Here is a 25,880-nt window from a genome sequence, read left to right as displayed (position 1 = left end):
AGCAGGAGCTATTACAGTATTATACTCCCTTATGTATTTATTAATTTGAAGGATGTCATGTTTAGGCTTATGGTGAGTCATTGGGACAAAGAATGACAAAGCCTTCCTAACAAGATCCCGATCCCCTCAAAAGTCATTTCTTGAGTGTGTTCTAGGCACTTTCCTAAGAGCTGCTCCATGTTACCCCACTCAATGCTCTCCTACTACCTTTAAGCAAGGAACGAAGATGCAAATGACCTCAGACTGGACAGTAGGTGGAGAGGCTCAGAGATGTGAGCCCTGTCACACAGCAGAGCAGCCGTGGAATCTCAAACCTGGTCATTACAAATATGGGGTAAGTCCTGGCTACCACCCCAAGGGAGTGTGTTTAGACCCTAGGGTAAAGAAAGAGAGGCACCTCTGCCGTTTAGTGGGAGAGGATCCAGAACACTGAATGCTGTACATAGGGTCCTCACAGCAACCCACAATCTACATGGTTTTCTAAGTTCCCACTGAATGTAAGGGGTTTACAATAATGTGAATCCAGAATCCACTCCAGTTTTATTCATGAATATGGCATTTTTGCATAGTTGTTTTACATGTACAGTATGTGCACATTATGAGTGGTGTACATACATGAGTGTGTAAGGGTGGGCACCTGTGCTTGTTCATCAGAGGCCAGAGCAGGACTTATTGTATCCTCCTGTAGCACCTTCTGCTTTACTGCCTTGAGACAGGGCCTCTCGCTGGGCCTGAAGCCCACAGTTTCATGCAGGTTGGCTGGCCAATGACCCCTCGGGATCCACTTGCGTCTGTCCCCAGCACTGGAGTGATACACAGATGCTGCCATGATTGGAGTTTTATATGAGTGCTGGAGATTCAAATCCAGGACCTCATGTTTGCAGAGCAAGTGTTGCTACCCACTGAGCCATCCCACCTCAGCCCCTGCAGTTCTGAACGGGTGCCACTGGGTAAGCAGAGCGAAGATTGTGTTATTTCTATGCGTTATTCGCAACACTGTTTTCCCAGGAAGACTTTGCAGGTTTGTTTTATTTGAAGATGAGCTGTTGTGGGCCGGGAGTTAAGGTCTGTAGTAGGACACATGCTTAGCCTGCACGAATTCTGGGTTCACCCCTCAGACTATCAAACAAAACCGAAAAAACCAAGAACTCATTAATTGCTGGAAGGGCTTTTGAAAATATATGCTCGAGTGAGGTATTGGGACCCTAAAGAGGAGACTCACACCTCAAGACTCGGAGGTCGTAAGGACTGTTGTCTCCTGGGACATTATGTTAAGCTGGTGCTGCCGCCGACGGAATAGATGTCCTCACATGTGGTGGATGAGTCCCTGCATTATTAACTACATTCCCAATCGCTCCTGTTTCTGGTGTATGAGATCCTGCTAGTAACCATTAGCAGGAGTGTACATGTGTATGTGTGTATGCACACATGTCTACACGCTTGCACACGTGTGGAGGTCAGAGATCAACCCTAGGTGTCATTCCTCAGAAGCCATCCACTTTGAATTTTATGACAAGATCTCCTATTGGCCAAGACCTTACCAAGTAGGCTAGTCACTATGCTTCGAGGATCGACTTCTCCAAACCTCCTCAGAGCCACCATGCCTAGCTTTTTACTTTGGTACTGGGATTGAACACAGGTCCCCATGCTCATAAGGCAAAACTGTTCACTGACTAAGATATCTCCCCAGCCCCAATAGCAGATCTTTAACAAGAATGTCTGCTTTAGATGAAACCTAGGCAATACAACACTGAATGCTGGCTATACATCTAGAGGCACCTAAATAAGGCCTTGCATGACTTCTTGGCAATATTCAAGTCTCTCTCTCTCTCTCCCCCCTCTGTGTGTGTGTGCACATGTGTACATGTATGGCGTGTCTACACATGTGCACATTATTTCCCAAAGCTCATGTCACAGTGTGTGCTATCACTATTAAGGAAAGAGACAATCTAGTGTGCACTGAGCTTATAAAACAAGACTGTACATTTTCATACACACATACACCTCATCAGAGTTTACACATGGGCAAAAATGACTTTTAAGGTCCCAAGTGTATCTACTTATATAACACCACGTATATGGAAGGTACCCAGGTCTTTGAAAGTCAAATGACCTATTTTCTTGTTTTGTTAGGATAATGTTAAGAAATGGGAAAGTCAATTACTTATACATGACAAATAACATTGCTGTTGTATCTGATAGTATCTAGTCTGATTATGTTTATAAGTTCCCTTTTATTTTTGCGATTAAAGAAACAAATCGGGTTGTTATACTGTGAAAAAATACACAAGGAATTCTACAGCCTATCTTTTAAAACTGCTGGCTCACCAGGAGCTCCTGAGGCAGAGGCAGGCAGAACTCTGTGAGCTCAGGCCAGCCTGGTCTACATAGTGAGTCCCAAGACAGCCAGAGCTACATACAGAGATCCTGTCTCAAAAACAAACAGACATACAAAAACCCTAAACCAAAAATCAAACAAACGAACCAAAATCCAAACAAACAAAACCCCCCAATAACTTGCTCAGTGTTTTTACACTGAGGAAAGTCACACGTAAAATCCTGCTGCCTTCTTGGAAAACATTCTCAGTTTCAAGAAATCAAGGTGTTTGTGTGCGTGCAATTAGTACTGAATACGGAAAAATGGCAAACTACAAGACGCTGTTTCCTAAACAGGTATTTTTGCCAAAGTTCCTGTGGAAAAGCAACATCACCTAGGTGTGCAAATTCTTTGATTGAGAAAAACTTAACTCCTTGAACTTTGGTAGGAAGAAACATTTAGCATAGGTTCCGTAATTTTGACAGTTGCCTTGCATTGAAATTGCTTAGCAAGAAACCGTTTAATTCCGAAGCAAGCTTCCTGGTCGTCTATTTCTGCATTTAGTGTAATCCGAACCTTCATGCAAAAATCAGTAGCCAAGGGAGCTTATCTCACTGTCTGTCTATTTCATTACTCAGGCCCTGCCAAAGCTCTCTGATGGTCACAGTGTGTGCCCTTCATTAAAGGTGGGCATTCTGATAGCCACAAGTCAGAGATCATGGTTTCATGGAAGCAGTAAAATATTTCTCGGTGAGAGAAATTTTTAAAAATTCTTTCTCGAGAATTTAAAAATTCTCAAATTCTAGAACATGGGAGGCAGAGGCAGAGGCAGGTGGGTTTCTGGGAGTCCAAGGCTGTCTCTCTGCCCCCCCTCACACACAGTGATATGTGGCACATCCTGTGTGTTTTATTCCATACTTTTATCTTGAGATGTGGTTTCCCTGTGTTGCACTGGCTGACCTTGGGCAGCTGGGAGATGTGTGTCACTATGTATGTGAATCTACCAGGAGAAAGGGGAGGTAGAAACAGGACTGTCTGTACTACCAAATACCTGCTTAATTACTTTGCAGTATTAAAAATTAAAGAATAATCCCAAATCCTCTTTATGTAATAGATATATTATTTTAATAGATACGTAGTAACAACTTAGTGTAGTTATTACTTTTTGTGTACATGTGTGCATGTATGTGTGTAGGTATGTATCGGTGTGGGCTCACACGTGTGTATGCAGAGGGCAAATGACTGTCTTGATTGCTCTCCATCTTATATACTGAGGCAGGTCTGTCATCCCAATAAAAAGCACATGGGCACACACCAGAAGGCTTTTGGCTCCAGGAAGGGACTCTTACCTTCATTTTCTGTATTGGCTGGCACGGAGTCCACCCCGAAAGGATGCCATGGCTGGAGGTCATCCAGGCTGAACTCCCCATTCACAGGAAGAAGCTCCACGGTGGTTTTCGTTTCGGTCAAAGACGGCATGAGAGCATCGTTTCCGTAACTGATTCTGGGTTCGCTGATCATGTTGGCCAAGACATCATCGGAGTAGTTCTGCTCTTTCTGAAGCAGCTCATCTAGACAGAACCAGTTGCGTTCTTGGTTAATGTATGGTCACAGAGGCTGCCGCTCCAGCCGCGATCCCTGCTGACTATATGCTCTGTATGTGTGACAGGCTGTCATTTGGCACCACCTAGCATGCAAATTACAGCTAGCAACTGTCCAGGTGAGTTCTGACTCCATGGAGAATGGCAGTGGGCAGTTCTTAGCCTGTTGCTGATTCACTCCTCCAGAGGTGAAGACCTTAACAGCTAATGGCCCCTTCCTTTCCATAGACTCCACACGGATCCAATGATCATGAAGGAATCCATACCATGGAGAGCTAACATGCAGCACAGAAGCTGGGCAAGGTACAGTCCCTGAAGCAAAAACTCTCCTTTATCCCCATCTTATGTGAACAAGTGGAGGGGTGAGGAAAGTATTATAGATGGGCAGCCTGCTTAATTCAGGCATTACCCTTTGCTTTGAAAATACCTGCCTCCCCCCAAAGCGGTAGGAATAAAAACACGCATGTTGTCCTTCATGTTAAGTCTGCGGATAGGGAGCCTTGCTAATTCTCTGGGCGAATCTCCCATCTCTGCCTCATGCATCAGGCATGTGGCCTGAGCTGAAAGCTCCTGCCCGTCTTGTCTGTAGTGTCCATCTTCCAGGGAATTCCACTGGCAGTGCCCCCACCTTAAAACCTGAGCGGGGTGGGGGGAATCAACCTTGTGGACTATCATTGATTTATCCAAAGTCTGAGTCTTCCCATCATACCTTTCACCGTTTATATAAAGTTTATTGGGGGGAAATGGAAAAATAGAACATAACTTTGTATTGAGTGTAGCTGCTACCAAAGAAAACTGAAAGAAACCCAAACAACCCAACAACAAAAGACACCCCCTGACACAGAAGATTTGTCATTCTCCTTCCATCTTACAAAAAGATCACCTGATCCTTTCTTTAGAATTAGAAGAAAAATAGAGTCCTCTAGATTGCACATGGTATTAATATTTGGTTAACTTAGGTATGTCATTACTCAGTCAGACCTGGGTCTAGAGTTTACTGAATGATATATTTCATGCCTATCACTACTTAATACCAACGATGAAGAAAAATCTGGACTTAAATTTGACTGTTACATTCTACTATCATCCTTTAAATTCTCTTTTAAGTTGACAAAAAAGTCAATTTACTGGAAAAATTAAAATTCTGTTCGAATGTACCCATTAAAACAATTTGAAGGGACAGCATTAAAGTATGTGATTAATATCTTCCTGTAAAGTCAGTTTTATTACAAGAGATTATTTTAAATGATAGAATCCCAAGCAAATTAGTCCTTTTGAAGTCTAATTTGAGTTATAATATATACCTACTCAGTGTGGCACTGATCTAAAATTCAATATTTGATGCTTGCAATGACCTTTCCCACACAGATAAAAAGCCCTCATTAGATTTGCTCTAGACTTTTTCATGTCTTACCAAGTCACAGGTAATAGCCAATAATGTAGCCGAAGTCTGATTTAATAAATGAAATGGGCATATCTTTTCTATAAATCTTATGCTTTGACTTAGCACCCTGAAGCCAAGACAGTCGGTGCCTACATGTCCGTTCTAAGGGAGCATTGCCAGCTAGGAGGGAGCTCTTGGCTGCTCACCCTCTCTAGGCATTGCCATCACTCACTTCCTGAACTTGGAATTTTTTCAGTGACTTGCTGTTTCTCTATAATGTCTCTGAATAACTTTGCCTCTCAATGAAAAGGGGGAGGGGAGAGGACAGAGGGAGAAGGAGAGAGAAAGAGAAACCCCCGTGTCCTTAAGATTTTCTTCTTGTATATCTTTCTACTACTTTCCTCTGTGGAAACACCATCTAGGCTTGAAAGCATAAGCATCTCCTACGTGCAGACAGAACTGAAATGCTATTTCTTCATGTCTGACTTTTTCCTCTCATTCTACATATTCCAAGAATTTGGAGGGTATATTACCTCCTTCGCCACTCCCAGGTCCAAGAACTTGGTTCTCCTCTTCTCCCTCCTGCCTCCCATTCCACATTTAGTGCACACAAAGTCTCAAACTCTTATCCATGACTCAAACTTAACACTCTTAATGACATTTGAACTCCAACTCTGAATTCCTTTATTTACCCTCTTTTCTGTGGTCTCCCCAATTACTTTTTTTGTTATGATCTGCTGCTGGCAAAAAGAACAACACGTTTGCCTTGGTAATCGTAGCTGAAGACTAACTGCTTGCTTACCATCTCAATGTCCTGCAGAATTTATGTACTGGAACTTATTCCCTACTGAAGTAACAGTGCATGGGGTTGTGGGGGCTTGGGATGTGAGAAGGTGGAGGAACTCATTGCTATGAATGGAGCAGGACTTGCTCTCTCTGGAGGGCACAGCAACACGTCTCCACTTTGAATAGTGAAAGGTCAAGTTCTACTAGACCCTGAACCTTCCAGAATCTTCTCAGTCTTGGGTTTAGGACCAGGAAAAATAAATTTTTATTTTTTATAAACTACCCAGGCACAGATACTGACAGTTGGTTTGTATTGTTGTTGTTATTGTTTTAGTTTAAGACAAGAGTCTTGTGTAGTCCAGAATAGTTTCAAACTCTATGTAGACGAAGATATAACCTTGAACTCACAATTTCCCACCTCCCAAATTTGGAGACTACAGGCATGGACCACCACATCCGGCTCAGGTATTGTTAAAGCACCACAAACTGACTGCTGTTCACCTTACTCAACGTCATTTGACCCTAGACCTTTTTCAGATACTCCCCCCAAAGTCAATGGGTCCTCATTTATATAATGATGTACAATCTTGTATTGTAAAATCAGTACAAGATGCTGGAGTCCTTTAGTGTTCCTAGTCCCCTGTATATCTTCATGTGGTTTACAACTTCTGTCTCCATCACACCTCTTGAGCTATGGTATCAATGCAGTGTCTGTTTGCAGAGTAAATCAAACATAAGCAAGAACGCCTTCCATCAGAACGGCTGACTCACAGCCACATTAGCCCTACAGAGTGGGCACTGCCCCCCACCCTCACTCCAACAAGTATTTCTCAGACCAGAGCAGCTGGAGGGAGAGGAGACTCCACCTTACTCCTGGCAGTGAAAAGGCAGCACAGGGACTCACAACGGGGAAGTCTTCCATTTGGATACGTGTGTGCGCACAGGGTCCTGGGAATTTCAGGCAGAGATAACTGCAGCAACCTTTTCTCATTTATCTTTTGAGCTGAGGATGAGATATTTCTTCCAAATGGGCACAAGACAAGGAGCAGCACTGCTGTGAACTCCCCTGGCTCTCACAAAGTCCATGTGACGGGGATAAAGTCGTGGTTAGGAGCACTGCTGCTTTTGCACAGGACCCGAGTTCAATTCCCAGCACCCATACTATTCATAACCATCCACACCTCCAGTTCCAGGGATCTGATACCTTCTTCTGAACTCCACAGATACCAGACACACGTGGTGCGAATCCACATATGCAGGCAAAACACTGAGACCCACACAGACACAACTAAATCCCTTCAAAACAAACAAACAAGCAAAAGCCCATTAGGAAACTCCTGTGAAAAGTTGAAATATTCAAGGAAAGTGATATTTTTAATTGAGGGGAAAAAAACACTTAGCCTTTGTGCATAAAGTAGCGGAAATCGTTATTATTATTTTTATGTACCACAGGAAATCTAGAAATAACCACTTCTGGTTATGCCATTTGGAACAAGGAACTCAGTATGGTCTTGAGGGCAGGGAGCTGGATAAATTCGACAGAATTACCATTACCACTGTAGGGCTCTACTTTGTGATCATAAAATGTTCAAGACAGCCAGACCGCTCTGTGATTAAGGGCTCCGAACTTTACCATTGGCAAACACACTGGCGCTGGGCAATTGTGCCTGTGATCAACAGGGCAGGGACCAAGGTGACTGTCTCACTGCCCATTTCGAGCTTTGACTCTGTGGTGAGGCTAAACCACCAGAAGCCATCCTCTACTGCGCTGGTGGCTCGGATTATCCTTTTATCTGAATTAATTTACTATTTTATTACGGCACTTTGATGGCCTGTATTGAGGATCGCCGAAGCTTTGATGTCTAAGCTTGCTAATGACTGTATCAAGGTAAGAGACGACATTCGTTTTCCCAAGACTCCTTTTCCCATTCTTCTGGAGAGCTACTTGCAGTGAAGTATCTACTCTAATGCCCAGACACTTGAGTTTTGCAGGTTAAAGCATGAATATGTAATTGAGCCCAGTGATGGGAGTATTGCACTTACAGTTGAAGCAACGGAGATAAATTCAAACACAAACATGCAGAGAATCCCATAACTTTCCTCTTACAAAAATGCTTTGATGATCCATGTAGGCAAACTTCAAGTAAACAGGAAAGGGGGGCAGAGCAGGGGAGAGGAGTGGGGGGCGGGACAGGGATACCACCACTAGCTATTGTGGAAAACATTCAAGATATTTCAAAGAAAGCAGCATCAAAAGATTCGAGAGTCGCAGTGATTTCATCTTCAAATGACCTAAAACCTTAAAGCTTGGTTTTGTAGATGCAAAAGATGGCCATGATTACTCATTTTTAGGGAAATTGACTCATGAATAAAAGGTCTGCTGGAGGGGGGAATACATGAACTCTACATAATCCGCCTCATAGTCTCTTTGTAACTATTAAATGACCTATCAGCAACATATCTTACAAACATTTAAGAGCTACCTTGTAGGCTTTCAGAAAATAAAACTCACAGACATTGAGTCAACTGGCTCTCTCTCTCTATACAAGCTTCACAATTACTGATAATTAATTACTGATTGCTGCCTTCAGAACATTGGACACACTTGGGAGGATTGTTTTTTTGTTTTTGTTTTTTTTTCCATAGATGAGGAGGCTATCTTAGCCTTTAGCCCTGACAAACAAGGCCACTAAAGGCATAGTTTGGAGACCACTGAACAACTGAGTCCTCAGCCTTGGCACCCTTTTCTCCAGGACTGACCCTTTACTGATACTATAAGCTTTCTATTTTGAGTCTTTGAATCCTAGTGGAAAAAAAAAAAAAAGAAAAAGAAAACCCACTAACCTCCAACCTCTATCAAAATGGGAATTTCTTTTTAAGTTTGTGGAAGGGGATTCTCCTATAACCAATTTTTACCATGTAAATAGATACTTATCCGTCTGCCTGCTGCTCCGCACACCACACTGGGCCCCGCCCTCCGCCTCCAGGTGCACTGGAGGTTTCTGTGAAAGGGTTGTAATTTCTCCCCATCGAGAGGCTCCTCTATAAATCAGTCATCATCCGTTCTAGGCATCTTGCCCACACCAGAACTATGAGACCAGATTTAATTTTCCAGCCAGAGCCTGGGTATATCTGACTCTTGGCTCAGCCTGTTACTGTGATGCTGTCATTAATGTCTTTGTAGCCTCCGACATTCCTCAAAGCCCCATTCTTTATCCACAAGACTCCAGGTGCTTGGGCGACAGTCCTGTCATTTAAACCCAAGCTCCTCAGGTGTCCTTCGGGGATCTTGTTGGAAACACAGAACTGTGGCATGTGTTGCAACTCACGCTTATAATCTCAGCACTTGAAAGGCTGAGCGAGGGTTCCAAGCATAAGGCTTATCTGGGGTATACAGAAAGTTTGAGGATCTCCTGAGTTACATAGCAAGATTTTATCTCAAAGGGGAAGAGAAGAAATATACCTAGTTCCTCTCCGCCCCCCCCCCCCCCCCCGCCCCAGATATAAGGAAGAAATTCTGCACACTGAGAGGACTCCCAAGTGATGTCATTTGTCGTTTGCGGTGCTGTCCGATAGGGCCAGAGCCATAGGCCGTATACAAGCATTACTGCTTCACAAAAGACAGAGCAGTCTGCAAAACAGAATGTGAAAGCAAAGCACAGCTAAGAAGCACTGCGGCCAAAAGTCCTGCACTCCAAAACATCTTAGAGAGCCTTTCTCTTCAAACCCAACAGTCACTGCCTTTAAACTGACATTCACGGCCACATTTCTGCACCAGGATGCCCCGGGAAAACTAAGAACAGCCACGACTTCTTTCTTTGCCTAATAGTTTATTGAGCAGGAAGGGGGCAGTCCAGGGAAGTTTGGGGGAAGCAGGTTGTGTTGTGAAGTCTCAGAATAAGAACGCACACAGAAGAAGGCACCAGGCCACACTTTACTACTGGGCTCTTCCCAGAAAGGAGGACTATTCCTGCACTGAGGACACTTTGCAGACCAGCCTGGCTTGGCTTAGCTTGGCTCCCTGGAGCAGCAGCTGATAGGGGTGACCTTGTGGTGTCCTTCTGTGATTACTGCATGTGATTGTGATGCTCTGGTGATGGACAAACCATAGCTATCTTCAATGCTGTGGCACTTGAGCCCTGTCATAACACCTTAGGAAAAAGACACTATCCTCTTGACACTGTCTATGTCTGTGGCCTTTATGACCACTCACTGGCTCATTGGGTAACCATAGCAACCCCCATTGAGAAAAGAATGCACAAACATCCATTCCGAGAAGGTTTAAAATGAACACATGAGGCATGCTAGCACATGCCTGTAATACTATCTCTTTGGAAGGCCAGAGTTGGAGGATCTTAAGTTCGATGCCAATCTGGTTATATAGTGAGTTCCAAGCCAGCATTAGTGATGGAGTGAGATTATGTCTCAACACAAATAATATATCAATAGATATAGAGACAGGTGCCAATCTGGTTATATAGTGAGTTCCAAGCCAGCATTAGGGATGGAGTGAGATTATGTCTCAACACAAATAATAAATCAATAGATATAGAGATAGGTAGATAGATGTGCAGTGACAGAACTAATATTATATTAGCAACCTTTAGGAACCCAGTTTCTAAAGTGATCTTCTCATCAGTCCATGAAAATTTCCATGCTATTTGGAAAGGGATAGATTTAATTATTATTATTATTGTCTTTCCCCACAAAAAAAAGAAGAAACTATGGTAGAAGAGGTCAATGTTGTGGTTCAAGAGATAGAGCGGCAATGCCAGGTGATAGTACTCATGTCTAAACTGAGGTTTATATTTGTTTAGAAGTTTCTTGGCCACAGAGTATTAAACAGGGCATGTTGGGTCCATTTACGGCAGGGAACTGTGCCTAGAGAGGAGTCACAGAAGGCTGTACATCACTTTTTAAACTATTCCTTATTGCAAGTGACATTTTCCTGAAATACCATCGTCTGGTCTAGACGGAAGTTTCAGAAGAAGCGCCTTTCCCTTGAAGACAAGTTTCCTTGTGGCTTTCAAACTCCTACATCAAACAGCTCAGTTCTGTTAGTCAGAAATCAAGATGAAAACACAGCCAGGCTCCATGGCCTTGGAAAGGGGATTAAAAAGCTTCCTTTTCCACATTTATTGAAGGAACTTGTGCCAAGGTCCTGATCTTATTTCCAACCACTTTAGGGGGTCTTAATCCTCCTGGGATGTTAGCAACCTGAGGAGCTGACTGCAGAGTTTACATACTATAGTCATGGTCCTGAAAGAAAGTTTGTGGGTTGGAATTCTAATTCTTATATATAAGACATGAATGTACGGGCTTTAAAAATGAATGATAGAAAAGACTCTAGCTCTAAGGGGCCATAATATGTTTAACTTACTTAAAAAATATTTTTCCAGGTGTGGTCACACACACACACACACACACACACACACACACACACACACACACCTGTGAGTCGAGTACTTGGGAGGTGGAAGCTCCCAAGGATCAGGAGTTCAAGGTCAACCTGGGCTGTGAAGAAAGACATTATCTCATAGGTTTCAGTCTTTATCAAGGTATGCATCTTCCTCTGGTCGGTTTCTTGTGAAACGGCTTGGTTTGGCTCTTAACACAAACAGATGCATGCAGTTTCTACAAACAAACCCCAACATATGTGATTTTCACATAGTAACTATCATAGGACAATTCTTTTATACAACAGTAAAGAAATGGCTGTTTCTTCACAGTCTAGGGGAAACACCAGCTGCCTTGGGTATTCGAGGGATGTGGTATCATTACGGCTAAGCGGAAGGCACTTCAGTGTAACTATTCTGTGCAATTCTCTCAATGCCGTTGCAGAAGCCCGACCTCTGTGACAAAGGCATATTTTCAGAGACTATGACTTCACTGTGGCTCTGCCAGAGTCTTGCAGGAACGAAGCACAACGGCAGCATTTCATTCAATGCAAATAATAAAGGAAAAAGGAACGAGAGCAATTAGCCATGCCTTCCATTTTAAATGTTCTCATCCTTTACAAGCAGATTCTCTTGGCTATTTCTCCATTCTCATTTTCTTATTTAATGTTTATGGCTGTAGCCGAAGAGAAAGTAATTTTGAGGTTACTGAGCCATTACCTGTAGCACAGGTTTATTAGGCTCCAGGACACACAAAGAGGGACTCATGAGGAAGCAGCCCTTAATTTTCAGTTTATTTCAGCGCTCTTTGGCATACTTGGTATCATCGTAAAATGAAAGATTGGGATATTTACAGCAGCATCACCTATTACTCTGAAAAAGGAATTTTCAGTGGGGACAGGAAAGTAGACTAAGGTACGAGAAAAACTCAAATGACAGTTTTCACTCTCCTTGTAGGTTCCAGAGTCAGACTGTCGGACTACTGTGCCCAGAGTCTCCTGCCTCCTTCTCTGCTGCTGGAGGGTGTTCTGGGCATCAGTCCCTGGGGCTCTCTCCTCTCCACCTGAGCTCAGAGACAAGTGGCTAGGAAGAAAGCCATCCTCTTTACTTCCAGAGAACACCAGGCCCTTGCATGTCTCTATGAAGATTTCTTTGAGGTGAGTGAGTCATATCCATAGGCCGGGAGTGACTCAGCTGCAGTGTGCATCCTCAGATACACAAGACACTGAAGGAGAAGGGAGACGGTGCTGCAGTGGTCACAGCAATGCTGCCGGAGCTGTGCAGCTACAGACAAATCTTCACTAGGGGCTCTCCCTGATTATTGTCCCTCAGAGCTGTGTCCTTGTGTGCCTTACACAAATGTAGCTACTCAGTGGCCCCATCTCCCAAGGGCTCTGCCTCAAACCTGAAAGAGAACTCTCTGCCTGACCCGCAGAAGAACACGGCATATGAATAGAATAGGAATCACGAGGCTATGCTGGGAAGAGAGCTCAGTAGAATGGATTCCAGTTGACGAGTGACTGACAGACTGCTATGGTCAGGAGGATGAAAAGAATGGCTCAGCAGAACTGGTGAGCCTGTGACAGAAAGGAAGATTTCAGCATCCAAAGACAATTTCATGGAGAGAGACTCAGAGATAGGCTGACAACTAGGCGGCCAGTGTGGAAAATATGCCTAAACACACACACCATCACAATGGAGGACGGTCTTCTTTCTCCACACACAAAACATCTCTGTCTGCATGACAGCTCATTTGAAGTGGTAATTTATGCGTATTTTAAGAACCCTAAACACATCCTTTATATTCTTTTGTACACTGGTCTGCTTGTCTTCAACACAATCTTGCGAGCAATCCTAGTTATGGCAATAGCCCTTTCTCTCCTGCAGTAACTCACTCACAGTTTCCCTGAACAGTGCCCAGAGAGACCTGGAATCACCTAGGAGACCAGCCTCCAGGCACACTGGAGAGGGATTATTTAGATTAGGTTGGCTTCTAGGCATGCCTCTGAGGGACAGGTTAATGGAGGTAAGTATACCTACCCTATCTGTGGAAAGCATCATTCTCTGGGCTCAGCCCTCCACTGCCAGGAAGTCACTACCTTAACCTGAGCACCAGCAGCAGCTGCTTCCTTACTGTGTATGTGACATGACTGGCTACCTCAAGGTGTCTTGACTGCCTTGACTTGACAGACTGGGCCCTTGAACTGCAAGCCAAGACAAACCCTTTCTCCCTTAAGTTGCTCTGGTCAGGGTATCTTATCACAGGAAGTGGAAAAGTAAGACAGAGAAATGGCATGTACTAAGCATTAAGGGTCTGGCAGGGGATGGGATATGTCTGTCTTCTGTAAGGCATTTGTGGGGCACAGAAGTGAGCAGTGGAAAGGACTCAGGACTGTATTCCAGAACAAGGAATCTCTAACTACTTAACATTAATTAGTGAGCTCATCCACTCATCCTTTAATTAATTAAGGAATTTAGTTTTTCACCTGGCAAACAATCTTATTATCTTCCAGATCTGATGTGGGATTCCCCTCTGTATGCTGTGAATACCATTGGTGGATAAAAAAAACGGCTTGGAGCCTATAGCAGAGCAGAGCAGAACAGAGATAGGCAGGGAGAACTAGACTGAATGCTGGGAGAAGGAAGGCGGAGTCAGAGAGAAGTCATGGAGCCGCTGGAGACAGACATGGCAGAGCCTTGCCGATAGGCTATGAGCCTCGTGGTAAAATATAAAGTAATGGAAATGGGTTACATTAAGTTGTAAAAGCTAGCCAATGAGAAGTTAGAGCTAAGAGGCCAAGCAGTGATTTAATTAATACAGTTTCTGTGTTGTTATATTGGGAGTCTGGATGGCCAGGAAACGAACAAGCAGCCTCTTAGCACAGATCAGTGTCAGAAATAACTAACTCAATCTCTGTGCACTCACAGAACTCAAAGCTCATAGGAAAGAACACCCCTACACACACACACACACACACACACACACACACACACACACAAGTGCTAAGGATATCTTCCTTCTCAGTCACCTCTCCATGGTTTTTGGTCTCTGTTGAACCTGGAGCCTCATGGCCCCCTGTCTCCACCCTCCCTGGGCTGAGATTAAAGATCTGTGCTGTCATTCCAAGTTCTTACATGGAGCTGGGGGCTGAACTCACTCCCTCATGTTTCCAAAGTAAGCATTTACCTCACTAAAGCCAACTCTCCAGTCCTTAGATCAAAAACACTTCATTGAACAAAAACAGGGATTTTACCTGTTGTTTTCAAAACATGTTAGGGTAATGATCGTTGAGAGAGCATTTGCACTGGGTTAGGTATATGAACAGTACAGAAGAGGTACAGTAGGTACACAAGAAGATTCACATAGCTTCTATGCAAATACGAACAACTGTCAATCTAGATAAGGAACTTGAGCAGCCATGGATTCAGGCATTCCAGGCATGGGATGTTCTGGAATCCACCCCTAACTCCCAACACTGAGGGAATTCTGCTCAGTTCTTGGGAGATTATATTCTGATCTCTCCAAACTGCTTCTAATTTCTATACTTTCCAGCTCTCGTACAAGACCATGTAGGGCTCCGCTGAAAATACGCAATTCTGGAAACTTATTTATTTATTTTTGAAAAGGTTACCTTAAAATGCTGTTTTCATGCCCACACAGTTAACCTCTCCTCACCTCACCTAGCTCCCAAAATAGTTCAACTTGAACCAAGAGCCTGCCTCTAAACAAACACTATTAAAGTGTGATCATCTTCAGGAACATGTAATTAATTCACTTAGAAGTTTGTGCCTCATAATTACCAGAGCACACCAGTAGCCCTCTGAAAATTGCATGTGCTTTATGTAGTCCTTGTCTGTGTGCACTGTAAACTTCAACAATAAATTGAAAAATGATGCACATTCCTGTGTATTTATACACATCTTTTCATCTTCCCAGTGCGGTAAACATTAATTAACCCTGGCTAATTAACCCAGCCGCCGTTTACAGATCCACTCCTTTATCAGCCTCATGTGAACGCGTAGCACTTAGAACCTTTCAGAATTTGATACCCATTGAATACGGAAATTAATTTTTCTTTCCATTTAGAGTGCAAAGATTCAGGACATGCAGTGCTTGATTCAAACGTGGCAGTATTTGGGACAGTATCTTCAGAGTCTTAGAAGTCGAGGGAAGGCAAACAGGCCGCCTGCTACTAGGTGACACGCTCCCCCTACCTCACACACACACTGCATCTGAGACTGTGACCTTATTTGGTAATTGGGTCTTTGCAGATGTAATCGATTTAAGGTGATGCCAGGGGCAGAACGTCTCCCTGACTATTGTCATATTAGCAAAGACACAGCAACAGAATTGAGAGAGGAAGTGTGAGGTGGGGACTCAGGGCCATCTCTACAACCGAAAGAACAGGCAAGCATCTCGGGCAGCTCCAGAAGCAAGAAAAACACTGGAACAGATTGTCCTGCAGTCTGCAGAGGGGTGTGGCCTGTCAACATTTTTCTTTGGGACTTCTGGCATTCAGCATGGTGACAGAATACAGTCCTCACAGTTTTCTGCCATCCGGATTATGTTAACTGGTGACTCTGCTGAGGCACAGTAACTGCTGATGGCACAATCCTCCTGGCTAAAGTGACACAGGAGGAGAAGGTGACTTTACAGTGAGTTTCCCTCAAGTCTGTGGATGTAGAGAGAGGGACATGTTCGGAGGTAGAATGTTGGGATCTGAGAGTCTAATCTGGCTATATGGGAGCAGCTGTCTTCCCTCCATATGTCAGAAAGACTTAAAGGCAAACCTCTTCTTTTCAGCCCTGTTCTCTTTCACCGGCTTCTGAAGAGAATGCCCATTTCCTCTCCTGACCCACACCTCTTATCCTGATAAGACCCCAAGAACTTTTGATGCCTGCGTCAGCCCTTCAATTCAGCCAGGATGTGGAGTGGCTTCGTTCATGTGCCCTGTAAACACAGAGGTTACATCACTTCCTCCCTAGGAAGCCAGAGAAGCTGAGCTGTGCCTGGCACTAGACATGAGGTGAATACCAGGCAAGTTTCAGATTTTACTAAATTCCGAGCGATGACGCCAGCCCTGCAGAGAGGCCAGGACAGAGAATGGCACTCATGCCCTGCGGCTCCACATAGAGAAGTCAGGACAGCTGGAGGAATCCATACAATTTAGCCTGTCAGTTTCCGTTTAGGGCTTGCCCTGAACAAATTCACGGTTTCAATCAGTCTAAAAGTGATGATGTTTTTATACGGTGACTGGAAGAGAATGCTGCCTGGAGTGAGTGCTTAGCAGCATCTGCACTGTTAGCGATCCTCTGGCTCCCTACACGGGAAATGAGGGCCGCAATATTTGTTCTGGATTTGAAAAAGAGACTACCAACTTGAGACTGGGGAAGTGGAGAAGGGGATTGAGGAAGGGAAGCGGAGAGGGGCTGGAGAGCAGAAATGGGGGGAGTGACGTAATTTTATTTCAACGCAAAACATCAAAAGATTAAAAAGTTAGAGTGCTAATGTGTTTTGTGGCTTCTGTGAGTAGTTTTAGAATAAAGAACACATGTGCCGTACGTAGGCAAAGGGGGAAGAGCCACAGAGAGGCAGCAGAATAGATCTGCCCAAAAGACTGACTCAGCCAGGTGCTACGGACTGAGTGCTGGATCCCCCGTGAAATACACTTAAACCTTATTCCTTAAGGCAAACGTCCTGAGAAGGGCATGTGAAGGTGGGAACTGATGTTACATGTTGTCACAAGGGTGACTGGGATGCTGACCCAGAAGGACAGCTGTCCTTGTGAGAAGCTGGGGAAACACGAGAGAGGTTCCTTTTTTAGAGAAAGAAATGTTATGGGAAGAAACATCGAGGTAGCATAGGAAAGCAACCCATGGAAGGAGGACGACCTCCCCTCCAGGGTGGCCTCACACACAGAAAAATCACGTGATCTTCTAATACGGGAGAAGGTGGGTGCTACATATATGATCCAAACAGGCTCCAGAAGGACTCTGAGTGCTTGGAGCTGCTGCCACCTGTGCCCGGCTCTCCAGCCCAGTCACATCCTGGAAATGACTTTATTAACAAACCATGTCTATTTCTATCACTACCCCTGTGTCCATGGGCCGGATCTTTGTTCCCAGCACACCTGGAACTCTCTGTGGGAATCCTCTGGACTTTTTGGATCCTGGCTCACAACATGCAGAAGCCACAGAGGCCTTCCTAAAAGGCAGCCTGTTGGCTCCATGATCTTGAACTTCCAAGTTCCAAAACTACGAGAAAATTAACTTTTAAGTTATTTGAACTGTAATGTTTTCTTGAGACAGCATCTCATGATGTAGCCCAGGTTTGCCCAGAACCCAGGATCTTCCTGCTTCAATATCCTGAGTGGCTGACATTATAAGTGCGTGCCCCCAACCCAAGCTTGAGGCTGCTTATTTCATAACTGAGTATCAGAGAATGAGTAATTTATAAAAAGGGGCTTCTTTAACTACTGTCTACTGCTTTCTTGGTGTACAAAAACAAGACGAAAAAAATCCTTGTTTTCTTTCTAATATTAAAAAAAGAGAAAGGGTCCTTTGATTCCTGAAGGTAGATCTGGCAAGGGACCTCCAGCTCGGTCATCGCAGAACAGAGGCTTCAATGGTGAGGCAGGGCAAACTTGTATATAAAGATCTTCTCAGCTACATGGAGCACCCATCTAATCCTGATTGCCGCCCAAAGGTCCCACTCCAAGACACTCAGCATATACTGATTACGGGGATTCTGAAAAGAATATGTATGTATGTATGTATGTATGTATGTATGTATGTATGTGCATATATACATACATATCTTTATATGCATACATATGTATATGTACGTGTATATATGGGATTCTGAAAAGAAGGTTCATTGAACCTTCCACAAGGTCGAGTAGCTGACGAAAGCCGCCGCAGAAACTAGGAGAAGTTTGGAATGTGGAAAGTCCAGTCAATTATCTTGGGTCCTCCTTAGTCACCGTAGCAGCCAGTTACTGCCTTCCTCTAGGCCTGACCCAATGCAGTTTTGACCATTAGGTAAATCCCTTGGAATGCATGAACAGACACTTAGTTTCCAACCAACCAAAAAGCTAAGAATGTCGTCAGCATCTGCGGCCTATAGTTGAGCTTTCTTTGCCTTCCTTCACCTCACCCAACTGATGTTTCTATCAATGCATTTAAAAAGATTTAAAAAAAAGTGTCTTGATTTGTGGCTTTGTTTAGTTACTTCACAACACTGCTCCAATGCTGGAAGATGGAATTTGAAGTAATCTAAGTCTGTGTTCCAGTCCATTGGCAGGCATGTTTGGCTTTAGAATAAATTATCTCTGAAGAGGTGAGAAGTGGTTTTTTTTTTCTGATTTTCTTTTCTTCTTCTTTTTTTCAGTGTGTGTGTGTGTGTGTGTGTGTGTTTTGTGATTTAGCTTATACCTGAGGCTTGGAGGAGGCAAACACACCCATACACACACACACACACACACACACACACACACACACACACGGACTCTAACGGTAGCCCGGGTCACTAATGCACCTATCTAGCCATACAGAGGCAAAAGAAAAAGCAGAGATCTAAACGACATTTCTAAGGGATTCCATTTCCTTTCTTTGAGTTCGTGAAGAGATGACAGTTGAAGGTGAGGCTAAATTAAATCTGCTCACTCTGAGATGCAAGAAGAAGGCTTTGAGATTTTTTCCCCCGTTTCATTTCCTTTGAGACAGTCTTAATACATAGCCTATGGTGCTCTGGACTTCCTTCTGTTCTCGAGTTGGCTTTGAACTTGGGAACTACTAGGATTATAGGCATGTGCCTGAGTTATTGTTTAGACCTTTCATGGAGAAGGCAAGGAAATGGTCTTATTTTTTACTGCCCCGTTCCCGAGGGCTCCACTGCTACTGCCATTTTTTTTTTCATAGGTGAAGGGAAATTCCTAATGATGGCTTCCCTACTGATCTGGGACACATCCAATCAGGTACTCTCTGTCTTTGGGATAAAAAAAGAACTGGAATTTGATTTCTAGTCCATGTCACGCTAGGAAACACTTAATGACAGTGGTTTACAGGGTTCTCCTTTGTTTTCTGGAACATACACATGTGACTGCTTAACACAGTGAGCTGCCTCTTGGGAACTGACATCTAGTGCCGGCAGTCTGCACGCTTTTATTATTATTCTTTCGTTGTCCATTAGCTGACACAAGTTGTCCAAGATGCAGATGATTATCTGCATCTGGCAACCCTGAGTACACCGCTAATATTCTCTTTTGGCTCTTATTAAATTAGCATCATTTTGGATTTGAAGGTCGTCTATAAGGATGATTTCTATGGCGGAATCAGTGATAGAAAGTGAAGAATCGGGAGCAGGAAAGGAAAATGACCTTCGAAAGTGACGAGCAGGCTCATAATTTCTGAAGAGCTAGGAAAGGTCTTAGCGTGAAGCCTGCTCCATGCTTGTACTGTTTGTTTATTCTCCTTAGAGAGCAGTAATTATAGTTAATAAGCAGTTAGAGCTGGGGGAGCGCTCAGAAGGTAAGGAAGGGCCTGAGTTCTGTGGCCAGAACACACACACACACACACACACACACACACACAGGACCTGAGTTCTATAGCCATTCCTCCCCAACACACACAGAGGGTGAGAGAGAGAGAGAGAGAGAGAGAGAGAGAGAGAGAGAGAGAGAGGCAGCTGTGTGTGGTATCATGTTTATCATCTCGGAATGGGAACAGGAGGATCCCTAGGGCACCCTGGTCAGTCAGTCTAGTCTACTTGGTGAGGTCCAGACCAGCGAGAGATCTTTCCTCAAGCAGAAGGAGGGAAGAGCCTAGGGGACAAGCCTGATGTTGTCTTCTGGCCTGTACCTGTACACATGCACACATATACCTGCACAGACGTGAACACACAACAAAAACAAGGAGAAAAGCAGTTTGTGCCAATTGCTTGAATAAATTAAACACAACATCAATACTGTGTCACCTTACAAAGCTATACTCAAACATTTCTCTGTAGCATTTTATGCAAAAGCCTCTTAGAAATACACGTGTTCTTTGATGACCCGTTGGAAAACATTCCTCCTCAAACACGCACTTGCTACACCCAGTCCACTGAGCAGCGAAGCTCCAGAGCGGGCAGAGTGGACTGTTGCTGATCACCCTGTGGATCATGTGAAGGACTGCTGTATAGTTTTATCTGAGAGGCGGCAACCTCAATTAAGAAAATACTTCCATAAGATCAGGCCATATGCAGGCCCGCATTTTCTTAATTAGTGATGATGGGGGAAGGTCCAGCCCATTGTGGGTAGGGCCATCCCTGGGCAGGTGGTCCTCTGCTCTATAAGAGAGCAGGCTGAGCAAGCCACGAGGAGCAAGCCGGTGCACAGCACTTCTCTATGGGCTCTGTGTCAGCTCCTGCCTTCAGGTTCTGGCCCTTTTGGGGTTCCTGTTCTGACTTCCTTCAGTGATGAACAGTGGTGTGGAAGAACAATCCAGATAAAGACTTTCCTCCTCAAGTTGCATTGGTCATGGTGTTTCAGCACATCAGTAGTAACGCTGCTGAAGACAAGGGCTAAAAGCTGCCACTCTGTGCTGCACGCTGGTACCCGGGGAAGGGTTGCAGCTCCAAACCCGAGGTGCGGATTCTAATGACATGCACCACTTTCTCCTCAGCACAAAGGCAGAAAATCCTGGAACTCAGAGCACTGTAACCCAAAGACCGGCAAGGCTGGTAGAAATTCACATGGCCAACAAATTAGGGTAAATTCACATGGCCTTTTAATTTTATGTCAAAATATATACACAAATATTACCCCCAATTTTCCACAAAACTTGTTTTCTTACTACCACATATAAATATGGGTTCTAGAAATTTTGAATTTTTAGAGTCACTTGTGGTAGAAAATACGTGGATTTCTGTGAGTGTGAGGTAGAGTTCAAGTTCCTGTATTTTAAACAAGACCGCCTCCAAACTACACTTGACTTGGTCCCAAGCATGTGTGGAGTCACAGTGACCTCCAGCAATTCCCACAGAGACTTTTCTTCCTAAGCGGCTTCTACATGAGACTTTTGGGTCCAAGTATCTACAGCAACTGAACTAAGATCCTAAAAAGTATAGATACTGTTTGCTGCCTGGAGGGTGAGGAACAGACTTGCAGAGATGGTGTGGCAAGATGAACACTCCAGTAACCAGGACCTGACAGTTTATGATACTTGCTTCAACTAATGTCAAGTTCTGGAAACACAGCCATATTTGAACACTTAGGTGTTTAAAGAGGGCTCCCAATTCTGCCTGGCTACTTTACTCTAAAGGAAAAAGCATCTCATTTATTCACACCCCAGGTATTTAAATACTCACTTTGATTTCTGAAGAACTTTGGCAAGATATGAAGAAGCCCTTGACCCCTGGCCTCTTTTCGTCTCTGATTTGAGCAAGCCACTTAATCACCCTGGATCCCTTAATCTGCAAACTGTGAGGACTCCGCATCACTTTCAAGTTCTCTTGAAGAGCTGTTAGCAGCGGGGTGGGTGCAGACCCTTGCTGAACTTGGGGAAGGAAGCCAGCTTTTCTTTTTCCACATCAAAGAGAACAGACCGCCAAACTTCTCTCAGATTTTCATACAATCTTTGACTTAGAGGGTAACGCCAAGTTTATCAAAGGACAGGATAACCAGGCCATTTTCTGTTCCGTAAAGAAAGTGATTTTAGCAATCCGTAGATAGTCCTGGCTTAAGTTTTCCTTCCTGCACCTGAAGGAAGTACTTTATACTTTAGGTATGAAGGCTTCTACTTAAGGTGGGGAAAAACAAAACAAAACACTCAGGAGCACACTGGCTCCCTGCCAAAGGGAAAGAGACGCCGTGGGTCAATGTGCTCTAAATGCATTCTGGCAGGCTTGACTGGTGGATTACAAAATGTTTCCCCTGGTTTCGCCTACTATTTTTCTTGAGACAACTTTCCCCATTTTGCTCAGGATTACAAACATGCCAGCAGCAGTATGCAAATGACTCAGGTTGGTTCTCAGTAGGAAATATTGGTGCTAATGCTGCTCTCAGCCATCCTCAGAATATGAGTACTGCATGGATTTTCCGCAAGACTACATGGATGTAAATCTAAAATTTAGATGAAACCTAAATCTTTACTACACTCCTTTATTACAGGCAGATGGAAGGATGAAAAAACTGGAAGCTCACAGAATAAGCAAAAAAAAAAAAAAAAAAAAGTAAAGAAAAGAAAGGAGATCCTGTCTTAAACTGGTTGGAATGCAGAAACTGGAGATTGACAACTGAGGCTGTCCTTTGACCTTTTAAAACATTTTGAACTTCAGCCCTTTGGCCTAAAGATGACATCCAGTTAGGGTTTGTATCATCATGCCCATCATTTGAAAAAATTCTGAAATCTGAAATGTTCCCCATCCCAAGTATCTGGAGAAAATGTACCCCCCCCCCACACCAAAAAAACAATGTATAATGAAATAAAGAGAAACTTCAGTAATATGTAGAGCTCATTTTGACAGACATCACCTACTCTAATAAGTCAGAGAGGAAGACAATGGCAGCATATTAGAAAGTGCCCCTTCCCTTTTACAGAATTACTTACAAACCAAGAGCTACACGCTCATACGAGCATGCGCAAGACCTGGAGGAAGAAAGCCCACCACCTCACACTCAGACTATTTAGGGTAACCAACTCAACTGCTCCCACCCATGTTTCCTGAACGTAAGCACGCACAGCCAACATCATCTATCACAGTTTTTCTAAAATCTTAAGGACATCGGGGTAGGGAGACGAAAGAGGAGTCTGAGACAGAGTAACTTTGAACATCCTTGGTCCCTTATAGCTCTATAGTTTTACATATAACATTGCTTAAGAAAGACATGTATGATGTGTGTACACGTTCTTGTATGTGAATACAGGCATGTGTGTGCCATGGCGTGCAGGTAGAAGTCAAAGGACAACCTCAGTGGTCAGTCTCTAGTCTCTGCCTTCCAGCCTGTTTGAGACAGGGTCTCCTTTCTGTTGTTCACTCTGTGAGCTTCCAGTCTTTTGTGACTGAGGGGCTCCCGTCTTCTTGTGGGAGTGCAGGGATTACAAATCATGCTGACGAAGTCCAGCATTACAGAAGGGGATCCAAACTCGGGTCCTCATGTTCATGCAGCACGTCATTTTCTTACTGAACCATTTCTCTGCCCATCAGTCCTAAAATAGATCTAACAATAATAAAGGCACTTTTTGTTTTTTTTTGGACAAGTTGTCTATACCTTAGGCCCATTACTATGTCTACACCTTAGGGCCATTTCTTAGACTAGACTGAGCCCCATCACTCTAGAATGGACCTCTTCAACATAATACTGACTGAGCACTATAACTCTAGACTGGGCCTCTTTAACATAATACCGACTGAAAATGATCACTCTAGACTGGGCCTCATTAACATAATACCACCCGAAAACCATCATTCTAGACTGGGCCTCATTACTTCTAGACCTTACATTTCCTACCGAGGTTCATGTATTAAGGGCCTGGTCTACATCCCAAGGTACCACTGAGTGGTGGCAGAACCTCTAAGAGATAGGACCTATATGGAGGAATGTGAATCACTGGGGATTTGTCTTTGGAGGGGATTCTTGCTTTTTCTTTTTCTTCTTCCTGTCTTTGCTTTCTCCTCCTGGCTACAGCAAAGTAAGAAGGTCCTTCAGCCATAATATAGTTGCCACAAGCCCAAAGCAACAGAACCAAGAGACCATGGACTCAGACCTCTGAAGTAGAAGTATATCATAAAATAAAGCTGGCATTTTAAGTTTATTTATGTTAGGTATTTAACCACAGTGATAAGAGTTGATACATCTGTTCCCCCACATTGTTAATTTATCAGGCTGGGAATGAGGCTAACAAATGCACATCCCTAACAACTTGCCAGTGATGCTGCTGCTGCTGGCCCAAGGTCACCTGATGAGAACTGTTTCTATTAATCATCTCTTGGGCATGGCATATTTTTGTGAGTAGATATACCTGCATGCTCAACCTCAAGAAGTCAAAATTAAGGTGGACACTGTAGCCATATGGAGAATATAAGTCAGTGGATGTATTAAGGGCTGAGGACAGGATGTCAGCTTGTCTGCAATGTCTGACTCACCAAGGAGACTAGAGGAAGAATACTACAGTGCTTCACAGCACTTGAGAGGCTGAGGCAGGAGGACTGTGAATTTGAGAGAAGCCTGGCATATATAGGTCTGCTTCAAAAAAACATATAAATTAATACTTCAATAAATTAAAGGAGAAGCTATACACTTTGCTTGTCTAGGATTATTTTTAGGATTAAGCAAGACTTAAAGTTTGTCATCAAAATGAAGATAATAGCAATAATATAAACAGAAAAAAACACACAGAAACTTTCATTAAATTATTTGTTTCTTTCTTAGTATATTTGAGTGGAAGCAAATATAGATCATGCTTCCACAATCAAGAAGCAATCTCCTCTGCTGGCAGGAGAGACCACTTCATGGGTCTGATTTAAGGGCCCAGACTTACATGCTGTCTGCCAGGAAACTGTGGCCATAAACATTTCTGAAGCATAAGCCTGAATGGCTGCTCCCTTGTGAATAAATGGTGAGGTCATCATTGAGAATTATGATATCATGAAGTACAGAAATGTTGGGTTTTCTTATATAGAAAACTCTACAGGAACGATCACATGAAGGAAGGGGAGTTTGTCCTACTTTGGCAAATGAGCGCTGAGCAAATGGAGAATGATGGCGTGACTCCCAAGTTCTACAAAATGTACCCTGCTTTACTACCTTAACACAGGTGCAAGTGTGCAAGGGTGTTGCTAAAAGGAGGGCATTTCTCTACCTCATAAAACTTTTGATGAAAAAATGCTGAAGGCACCCATATAAATCCCAAATGCAGCTTTGAATTTGGCATTAGCATTAAGTAAGTACCTTTGGATCCAAAGCAATGAAATGGATCACTGTACAGGCTATCAACCAGCTACAATGCATGGCCTTGGCAGTACCTATAAAATGATGTGGCTTGAGCAGCTGAAAAAGCAAGGTGTGGTATAGTACAATTCTGTATTCTGTCAATTATGTTTTAAATAAATGCTGATTGGCCAGTAGCCAGGCAAGAAGTATAGGCAGGACAATCAGACAGGAAATAGAGGTGGGACAATGAGAATAGGAGAATTCTGGGAAGGAGGAAGCCCATTCCTCCACAGTCCTGTCCAGACACCGAAGAAGCAAGATGTGACCTGCCCTGCTGAAAAAGGTACCAAGCCATGTGGTTAACATAGATAAGAATAATGGGTTAATATAAGTTATAAGACTTAATAAGAAGCCTGAGCTAATGGGCCAATCAGTTTATAACTAATGTAGACTCTCTGTGTGATTTTCTTTGGGGCTTACTGG

General features: G+C 43.6%; 1 protein-coding gene across 6 annotated transcripts in view; it reads right to left on the bottom strand.

Moving 5' to 3' along the window:
* App (amyloid beta precursor protein) overlaps positions 1-25,880 on the bottom strand; it is a 228,801-nt gene that overhangs the window by 17,909 nt on the left and 185,012 nt on the right. For all 6 annotated transcript variants that reach the window (XM_048422327.3, XM_048422326.3, XM_048422328.3 and 3 more), the window contains one exon: positions 3,667-3,888. In XM_048422327.3, coding sequence (XP_048278284.2) covers positions 3,667-3,888 — 222 coding nt within the window. The remainder of the gene's footprint in view (positions 1-3,666; positions 3,889-25,880) is intronic.

This window comes from Myodes glareolus, chromosome 2 (genome assembly GCF_982192425.1).
Source record: "Myodes glareolus chromosome 2, mMyoGla1.1, whole genome shotgun sequence".
NCBI lineage: Eukaryota > Metazoa > Chordata > Mammalia > Rodentia > Cricetidae > Myodes > Myodes glareolus.
Note: the sequence above shows the minus strand (reverse complement) of the source record. Positions and strands in the feature narration are given on the sequence as shown.